At 40.5% G+C, this 10697-nt stretch overlaps 1 protein-coding gene across 2 annotated transcripts in view; it reads left to right on the forward strand.

Moving 5' to 3' along the window:
• ltk (leukocyte receptor tyrosine kinase) overlaps positions 1-10427 on the forward strand; it is a 138850-nt gene extending 128423 nt beyond the window's left edge. For both annotated transcript variants that reach the window (XM_061895830.1, XM_061895831.1), the window contains exons 27-29: positions 3185-3319; positions 3396-3486; positions 5740-10427. In XM_061895830.1, the coding sequence (XP_061751814.1) occupies positions 3185-3319; positions 3396-3486; positions 5740-6738 (1225 nt within the window). In that variant the 3' untranslated portion in view covers positions 6739-10427. The remainder of the gene's footprint in view (positions 1-3184; positions 3320-3395; positions 3487-5739) is intronic.
• Positions 10428-10697: the final 270 nt, after the last annotated feature.

Raw genomic sequence — 10697 nt, forward strand, 5'->3', positions numbered from 1 at the left:
GTATCAATCAATCAATCAATTTTTATTTATATAGCCCTAAATCACTAGTGTCTCAAAGGGCTGCACAAACCACAACACAAACCAGTACGACATCCTCGGTAGGCCCATATATCAATGATGAAATATTAACATTGCAACACATGCCAATACAACCTTTTTAGTTTACTAAATTGCAATTTTAAATTTCCAGCGTAGTATCCTGATGAAAACGTCAGTATGATGACGCGTGCGCGTGACGTCATTGGTTGTAGCGGACATGTTTTTCCAGCACCGCTCACGGCTAAAAGTTGTTTCTTTTCATCGCATAATTCCACAGTATTCTGGACATCTGTGATGCTGAATCTTTTGCAATTTGTTCAATTAATAATGGCGACTACAAAGAAGAAAAAATTAGGTGGGAAGCGGTGTATGGCAGCTACCTTTAGCCACACAAACACAGCCGGTGTTTCCTTGTTTACATTCCCGAAGGTGAAGCTTTACTATGGAACAGAGCGGTCAAGTGAACATGGTTCCCGACCACATGTCAACCGTCAGGTTTCGGTGACAAAATTGTAGTAATAAGCCGGCTCTTACCGTAGACATGAGCGGAGCTTGCTTCCTTCTGCAGCTGCGGACTCTCTTACCTCCTCCCACCGGAGACACTGCCGGTCACCAAACCCCTCCGACTTTCAGGTACCATACAGTCTCACTAAAACACTAGTAACACAACAAGCAGATAAGGGATTTTCCAGAATTATCCTAGTAAATGTGTCTAATAACATCTGAATCGCTCCCACTGCCCTCGCCTTTTTTTCTTCTAGTCCTTCCCTCTCACTTTCCTCATCCACGAATCTTTCATCTTTGCTCAAAATAATGGGGAAATCGTCGCTTTCTTGGTCCGAATCGTTCTAGCTGCTGGTGGCCATGATTGTAAACAATCTGAGGATAACTACAACCCGTGACGTCACGCGCACATCGTCTACTACTTCCAGTACAGGCAAGGCTTTTTTATTAGCGACCAAAAGTTGCGAACTTGTAACCTTTCTCGACCGCCGTAGACAGCTGCCATTTTTGTTTTGATGATGGCACAGATAGGAAAATAGGTGTTTAACGTCCTTACTTTTTTAAATGTGTTAAACTATATATAAAGTTGGAGAGGCAGGGGTTTGTTTCTCACTGGTCACCTGAGATAGTGGGTGTGGCTACATACAGTATGTGTGATGGTGGAGTGTGTGTTGTTTGGGTTGCATGGAGAGAGTGCGAACCAGGGTGCCGTTACTTCTGTTGACCGCAAAATCAATCTGCATGTAATGTATTGTATTTACTCAAGCGGAAAATAAATCACCCTCAAAACGATAGTAATTGTCATGCCTGTTAATCTGGTTTTATGTTTGATCATGTTTTGTTTTGTTTTTGGACTCTTGCTTCACGTTTTGCATTTCCCGGTTTTGTGTGTTTCCATGTCAACCCATTAGTTTCCACCTGGTCCCCCTAGTCACGCCCCGATCCTCAGCCTCTCACACCTGTTTCTAATTACCACAGCAGTATTTAAGTCATTTGTTTTCTTTTCCTCGGCCTGGCTACGTTAACTATTACCTACTGGACTGTGTTGAATACTCATTACCACGCACCTACCTTTCCTTGCCGGACCCTAATGCTTTGCTACGCTGTTTGTTGTTTGACCACGCCACGTAAGATTTCTTTGTATTTATGCCTCAGTGCTAGTTTTTGGTTTGCCTTGTGCCTTTAATAGTATCTTCTGTTTGTTTGTAGATAGTACTGACTTTGTGCTGTTTTTGTTTAAAGTTTTAGTATAGATTATAATCCGCCACCGAGCTCGACCTTTGTTTTGCCTTTCTTTATTATAGTGTATAAATTAAATATGTACTTACGTTCACGTCTCGCCCGTGCGAATAATCCTTTGCGTCGGTGAAGCGAAATAAATCCAAGTCACAGTCCTGACAGTAATGACTTCATGTTGCATCTTTGAACCCAGCGTGTCAGACAGAGCCTTGCTTTCCACTCAATGAATAATTAGTTTCTGATAGTCATTACAACAAAAGTGTTTAATTCAACCTACCTTACGGAAGGCAAAATTTGCAGAGCACAGATAATAATAATAATCATAATAATGGATTAGATTTATATCGCACTTTTCTATTGTTAGATACTCAAAGTGCTCACAGAAAAGTGGGAACTCATCATTCATTCACACCTGGTGGTGGTAAGCTACATCTGTAGCCAAAGCTGGGGTAGACTGACGGAAGCGTGGCTGCCAGTTTGTGCCTACGGCCCCTCCGACCACCACCAATCATTCAATCATCATTCATTTACCAGTGTGAGCGGCACCGAGGGCAAGGGTGAAGTGTCCTGCCCAAGGACACAACGACAGCGAATTGGATGTCAATAGGTGGGAAGCGAACCTGCAAACCTCAGGTTTCTGGCACGGCTGCTCTACCCACTACGCCATGCCGCACCTATAGATATACTTAAAATTTAGGAATGTAAATCAATCAATGTATTAATCAATCGTTACAGCGGTATTTGTTCAGTTTGGTTAGATATCCCATCCATCCATTTCCTACCGCTTATTCCCTTTTGGGGTCACAGGGGGCGCTGGTGCCTATGATATATTTAATATGATTAAAATCAAGAGTATAGATGATTAATTCAGTGTTAATATTTGAGTGGGTTGAACAGTTAGGCCCCAAAGTCAAAAAGGTGAAGAATCCCTTCATCAAAGAATACACTTTATTTGTAAAATATGGACTCCCCTGGCATACATCATGATAATTACGGCAAAATTGGGCCGAAACATTTTTGGTTTTATTCCTTGACAGACGCTGTATGTATTTTAGGAATCAGAATAAACAAAGGACAACAGTGTAAATACAAAAAACATAACTTTTAAGTATTATGTTAAAGCACAAAATAATTGGGAGAAATCATACTTTTTTAATTACGGAGTGATTTTTTTTTTTCCCCCTTTTGGGCGTGATTATACAAAAGCAACTAAAGCAAAAACAATAATACAATATTAAATTTGTTATGTTCTGCACACAGTTACACACACGCGCCCATCTTTTGTAATTTCTTAGTCTGAAAAACTTTCTAAACGATAGGACTTTTGTGGGGTTTGTTCCAGGTCAAGAGGGCCGAAATGTGACACAAATCGACTCATGGTGGTCTTTGTCGCCCTCCTTAGGTCATTTGGGGTACTGCTATGGGAGATCCTCTCTCTGGGTTACATGCCGTACCCTTGTAAGACCAACCAGGAGGTGCTGGAGTTTGTCACCAGTGGAGGCAGGATGAACCCTCCAGAGGGCTGCCCGGGCCCTGTGTGAGTACTGATGAGGCTTTAATAAAGCACTGAGTTGTCAAAATAACAGGCTGTCTATATCTGAATGTACATTCAGCTATCGGATCATGACCCAGTGTTGGCAACATTGTCCGGAACATCGGCCCAACTTCTCCACTATACTCGAGAGAATCAACTATTGCACTCAGGTATGGTATATACAAGACACTCCATTAGGCACACGTGACCTGTTTAACCCTCAAGGAGTGTAGAACTTTAAACATTTAATATCTGTTTACCATTTATATTTGGAAGAATTTGAAATAAAATGTTAAAATTAAATGTGGCAAAAAAAGACCAAAAATATACCTAAAAAGACAAAAAAGTACCTAATATACTCTAAAGCAGGAGCCCCAAACTTTTTGACTTGGCAGCCACATTGGATTAAATAAATTTGGCCTGGGCTATCTATTCATGTTTATACCGTATTTTCCGGACTAACTATAAGCCGCACCCACTAAATTTTAGAAAAAAAACAATGTGTTCCATATATTATCCATGTCAAACTATAAGCCACAGATACATACGCTGTGAAATTAGTTATTCAAACAGAAATATTTTGTAAGTGTTTATTTACATACCTTAATTGTTTCCAAACGTTGTCTGTAACTAGGCAGTAAAACGGTTGATCAAACAAAACAGGAGTCATCGTCATGGACCCACGAGCTGCTAATGCTAACTCTCCAATCAGCTACACAGACTCAATAACGTTTTAGTGAATTTACACAACTGAAGCAATACACAAATAATGCCATTTTAAGTTATTAATACTAACACAGACACTCGTTAACGTGTTAGCATATCAGCTAATGCTAACGATGATTGCTTAGTTACATTACTATAAAACGTACAAACCCCGTTTCCATATGATCGAACCCAGGACACTCAGGCAAAAGTCAAAACAAAAAGATTTAATAAATATACGGAGCACAAAGGTGTGGAAAAAACTCTAAAATAAAAAACTCTGTAAGTCCGAAAGATAAACAAAAAGTTGTGATAAATGAAGTTTGGGAAAAACAAGGTAAGAAAAAAGTGGCAAAGCCACTAAACAAACCTGAGAAAAGGTCAAAAGTTAAAACTTGCTTGACAAGACAGGCAAAGGTCTGTGCATCAACACAGACTAGGGAAGCAAAGCAGGGATCGAACTCAGACACATGGCAGAGAAAATATCCGCTGACCAGAGTTGACAACATGGCTCATGCTGCCTTCTATTTACCTGGGAAGTGGAGCTGGGAATGACGTCACTCCAGAGTTGTGAGCACTCCAGTTCTGATGTCGGAAATTAAGAGGGCCATGGAAGCTATTTTTGCGCGTGCCTTGTCTGAATATAAACTAATGTGAAAATATGCACTCTTTCTGCAACTTTCAAACACGCTGGATGAAGAGATAACACAGATGCTATTGCTGGCGACGTACAGCATATATGCCTCATTAAATACATGGAGAGTACACTACAGTGACGTTACCATGTGTAAACCTACAATACATTGTACGTTAGGTCAGGAAAAAACACAGAGGCTATTTCATCCCTACAAGCCTGTTTCGCAGGTTTCCCTGCTCTTCAGCGGATTTATATACAATAGGATAGGACAGGACTTTATTGTCATTGCACAAGTACAACGAAACTGTTTTCAGCACAAACCCATTCAAGATTAGACAAACAGAGTACAGGGTTACAGAACAGGAACGCTGATGGGTCGACAAAGGTGCCCCGTAAAAGATGAGAAAAACGTAAAATACTGGGGAAGAAGATGAGTAAAAAAATACAATCCAGACTGGGCTCCTAAGGGGGCTTAGTCTGGAGTCAGAAAAAAACCCCATGCTGTTCACACACATAAACATGTTACGTATAATCAAAACAACTCGCAACAGAGTGCCGGGGAGTTTGGGCCCTGGAGGTTGACTGCTCCTCTGAAGCACTGCCAGCCGTCCATCACCCCGAGGGGTATCAAGCGGTGGTGAAGGCGTGGGGTGGGGGAGGACTGTGTGTGTGTTTATGCCCGTTGTCGGGGTCTATGTTAATCAATTCATGGTAAAGTAACATTGTTTAATGCATCCAGCGAAGTATCACAACAGAATTAGGCATAATGTGTTCATTCCACAACTGTATGTATCGGTATCAGTTGATATCGGAATTGGTAATTAAGAGTTGGACAATATCGGATATCGGCAAAAAAGCCATTATCGGACATCCCTACTTTAGAGTCATATAGTTTGATAATTGGTGCACGCTAACATTAGCATTCTAGCGTCTTTAGGTCATTTCACATACAAGCACAGAAGAGTGATATTTTTTCTATCTGGCTAGCGTGCTAACTGCTAGTGTTTCAGCCGGTCTCTGGCTTTTCTGCATATTGATTTGTTCCTTCATCTTTCCACCGTTCCATCTTGTCTCTCTTCAGGACCCAGATGTGATCAGTACACCGCTCCCAGTGGAATATCGGCCCACCGCAGACGACGGCGGCGGCGTAGCCATCCGCCCCTCTAATCACACGCCCGGCAACTTCACTCCCCTCCCCATCTCCTTGGATTCCTCCTCTTCCTCCCAGCTTGGCCACCTGGCGCCCTCGGCTCTTCTCTCGCAGCCCGCCAAGCCTTGCCTCTTCCTCCAGAGAAGCCAGCCCATTCAGCAGGAGGCGACGTCGTGCCGAGACGTTCTCCCAGAGAAGGAGCCCATCCCGCCGGCTCCTGGGGGCCGCTGGCTCCACCCTGAGCCTCCCCTGCAGCTACCCAAAAACGGCTTTTCCTCTGGGAGCCAGCGGCTGAAGAACAAAACTAAGAATTTGTGGAACCCGACGTACGGCTCTTGGGTTTTGGATAGCTTCATGTTGAAGAAAACCCTGGCTCCCACTCAGTCCGTTCCCCTCTCAAGCCCCCCGTCTACTTCCTGCAGCGCACCAGCTGTTCAGTCCGGCAGTGCAGGCACAGAGTCCAACCAGGCTGGCGGTGAAACCTCCAAACCTCCCGGCTTCTGCTCTTCTACATTGCCTCCCCGCCAGGGTCCAATCTCACCCAACGGGGACTCCAATAAGAGCCAAAACAGCGCCGGGCAGTCAACGGGCGCCACGGACCTGGCGAAGTTCCACAGTTTCACCTGCGGTAACGTCAACTACGCCTACGACGAGCAAAGCTACGAGGCCGAGAGCTTGCCCTTGGTGGTTCAGACTAAAGCTCCGGACGTCCTCAAAAACACCATCTCTGCCCCCAGCGTCTCCTCGGGCTTCGGGCTGTCCCTGGGCCTGAACGCGTCCTCCTCCTTCTGCATGCCCAAGCTGCTGCTCAAGCGCCACGCAAGCTACGGACACGAGGACGTGAGACGACACGCAAAAGCTGAGAAGCCCACGCGAGACCGAGACTCTGGGTTCTCTCTGTCCGAAGACCTGAGCGTCACCCCGATCTAGGACTGAACCTCTACTAGGTTTTGTGGGTAAACATCATTCATTGACAAACACAGCCTTGTTAAAGTAGCAGCTTTTAACCGCATGATGTGACATTAAAAAAAGAAAAAAACTAAATTATTTTGACCAAGTACAACCTCAGGAAAAAACTTGCCTCTCCAAGTACCAACATAGTGACCAATATTAAAATACAGTAGCATAATAGGCCTAATTAATTATTAAAAACAAGGCAGAGGTTTAATTTAACAAGTATATTTAATGTTTGGCCCCTGTAACATTACACACAGTGTGAACAGTAACACTGTGTTTCAGTATTTAATCAAGTGATTATTTGGCGTACCACTAGTGGTACATGTGCCACAGCTTGACACAGAGCACACGCTGTGCAAAGGGCCCCGCGATGCATTTTGTACAAAAATTGTCAAATAATTAACCATATTCCTAGCCCCTTCCTGCTCCATCACTGAAGTGAAGTGAATATTTGTATAGCCCTTTTTCTCTAGTGACTCAAAGCGCTTTACATAGTGAAACCCAATATCTAAGTTAAATTTAAACCGGTGTGGGTGGCACTGGGAGCAGGTGGGTAAAGTTTTGGCAGTGAAGCGGGGATCAAACCTGGAAAACCTCAAGTTGCTGGCACGGCGACTCTACCAACCGAGCTGTACCGCCCCATCGCTGTTAAAAATATGATGGCAACTTTCCCCAGCCATTCTCACTGTCTCAGGTGGAAGAAAGTAAAAATTATGTCAAATTTGTTATTTTTCACAACAACAAAAAAGTATTATTGAACAGTTTTAATTTTAGTACAAAAATGCATCATATTATTCAAAAAGTATAAAAATTGTTTCACTAAAAGTGTGAAAAAGTTATGTAAAAGTTTGAGGAATTCCTCAAAATAAAATTCTGTTCCAGGCCCCAGTGTGCTTGTCGAAGCCCCTTTTCCCTGAATAATATCACACATTTGAGGCTTATTTTACTCCCCAAAAAACAGATTTAGTCCTCCGTCTCAACTAAAAATGTAGTTTTTCTTCCAACTTTGGAATTTGTTTTTCTTAAGCTACTGGACCTCAACTAATGTCTTCCAGGGGAAAAAATATGTCAAATTTGTCATTTTAACCAACAAAAATATTATTGAACAGTTTTAATTTTAGTACAAAAATGCATCATATTAAATTCAAGTTTGATAGAAAAAGTATAAAAATTGTTTCACTACAAGTGTGAAAAAAATTCTGTAAAAATTTGAGGAATGCCTCAAAAGAAAATTCTGTTCCAGGCCCCAATTTAGCTAAATGTGTGCATGTCGAAGCCCCTTTTGCTTGAATAATATCACACTTTTGAGGATTATTTTACTCCCCAAAGAACAGATTTAGTCCTCCGTCTCAACTAAAAATGTATTTTGTCTTCAAACGTTGGAATTTGTTTTTCTTCAGCTGCTGGACCTCAACTAATGTCTTTCAGGGGAAAAAATATGTAAAAATTCTCATTTTTCCCCAACAAAAGTATTATTGAACAGTTTTAATTTTAGTACAAAAATGCATCATATTCAAGTTTGATAGAAAAAGTATAAAAATTGTTTCACTAAAAGTGTGAAAAAGTTCTGTAAAAGTTTAAGGAATGCCTGAAAATAAAATTCTGTTCCAGGCCCCAGTTTAGCCAAATGTGTGCTTGTCGAACCCCCTTTTGCCTGAATAATAATTTTACTCCCCAAAGAACAGATTTAGTCCTCCGTCTCAACTAAAAATGTATTTTGTCTTCCAACTTTGGAATTTGTTTTTCTTAAGCTGCTGGACCTCAACAAATGTCTTCCAGGGGAGACTTGCATTACATTTTGACAAACCGCCGCTCTAACAGAACAGGCTTTTTTTTTCTTCCTCTTCTCAGTACACTAGTTTTGGTGTGGCTAAGCCAGAGCCCAGACCTAAATTCTAGAGCTTGTGCACAAGATTTGCTTTTAAATGAATTGTAAAGGGGAGGGTGTCACATATATACAATACACACACACACAAAAAAGAAAAACAAGTTAGATATCTGTCCACAGCGATGGTGGTAATAGTTCAATAAACAAATAAAAATAGTAACAAAAAATAAAATAAAACAAAAAAGGCAGACATTGCATTGATTAGCCATCAATCTATGCAAAGTATGCTATAAATAAATGTAATTATAAAAAGGAAATGGGAACATTGCCTACACAACAACACATACATATTTTTCTTCTGTTGTAATTGTTACGCTTGACTGTGAGGTGTAACCGTTATTATTGTCCAGCCGGAAACATCCCAGTAAAGGATGGTGTAACAATAATGATGTCCGGGTGGAAATCGGGAGAAATTTAAGAGAATGGCTGACCCCGGAGATTTTCGGGATAGGTACTGAAATTCGAGACTCTCCCGAAAAAAATCGTGAGAGTTGGCAAGTCTGCTGTTAGTAACTATTTTTATTATGGGCCTGTCGCGAATCATAGAGCCTACTCACAGCTCCCAATAAGTCGTACCATGCTAATGTTTTTGCTAACATTTTGACTAATTTTATTCATTTGAACCTAAAAATTATGAATGTTGAAGCTTGGCACCATTTTACATGTATGCTAACTTTTCCTATGTTTCTATGCTAAAGTTTTAGCTCATTTTAATCAATGAATAGTAAAGATCAAAGATGTTGTACTTGACGCTTTCTCAGGGGTATTCTGATTGCTCCTTTGTTCACATTAACATGCTAACATTATATGCTAGCAATTTAGCTAAGAATTTTTGTTTAAACAAAAAAAATCATGCATTTTGACATCCGGCATCATCTTGCAAATGTGGTAACGTTTTCTGTTAGCAATGGCTAATATGCTTGCAATTGAAATTATGTTAATTAAACCTAAAAATCATGGATTTTAATACTTGACAAGTATGCATATGTTTTCTGTTTGCATGCTAATGTTAGCATGCAAATTCTTTATGCTAGCATTTTCACTAATTTGTTTAGACATAAAAATAATGGACTTCCTTACTAGGTGACGGCTTCTTTGTTAGCATGCTAACATTTAAACATTATTATGCTAACCTTCGGATAGTAACTTTTTTTCAGTTAATTTGCTTTAAAACAACTGCCCAAAATGGACGAAGTCGGTCTTCAAGCAATGCTGGACTGAGGTTCACAACACAGACAGCAGGCCCATCAGAATCTCCCTGGGAATTTTATTTTTTTATATTTTTTACTGTAGTTATATTATATTGTATCAAAAAGCTGCTATTTGAACGAGACTGTTGTTTAATTTTGCATTGCAATGCTGGTATACAAGAAACTCTCACACATTCTTCTGCGCTGTGATAAGTCCGAGAGCTGTACTCTTTTTCTTTCTTTGGACGTTTTTCTCTCATGCTTCCTCTTCCAAACATTGTCTCCAAGATGCTGAAATGTAGACATTTTAAAGCTTCAGACTTTTAATTCACTGAGCACACACACACACACACACACACACAAAACTACTACAGTACGATATTGTGTATTTTTCTACTAAGAACTTCGGTCAAAGAAAAAAACATTTTAAAGACAAGTAGGCTAACGAAGCATTTCATCCACATTTACTGCTATTGTTATGGAGACGTCATACTATTAACTATCAGAACCCACAGTTGGTGGCTGTAGGTTTGGGATTTTGGTACTATGTTGGTTTGTTTTCTCCAATATATTCTTTAAATTTGTTTGTCATGATTATAATCCGATTACAACACAGGACAAAGATGTTCATTGATCAACAAATACGCTAGTATTTAATATATAAATACAATTGAAGATCATGTTAAAAATACAACAAACAATACAATGAAACCCTTTTATGGCATACACGAAATACAAAAAATACTATTGGATTTTTGTCCCCAAAGCCCAGCTGTATCCAAGAAAAACATACAACAGTTTTAAACTGTTATTGAGAAAATAAACACCAAAGTAGAAAACAAATATTGCGCTTG

Source organism: Nerophis ophidion, linkage group LG03 (assembly GCF_033978795.1).
Source record: "Nerophis ophidion isolate RoL-2023_Sa linkage group LG03, RoL_Noph_v1.0, whole genome shotgun sequence".
NCBI classification, from domain to species: Eukaryota; Metazoa; Chordata; class Actinopteri; order Syngnathiformes; family Syngnathidae; genus Nerophis; species Nerophis ophidion.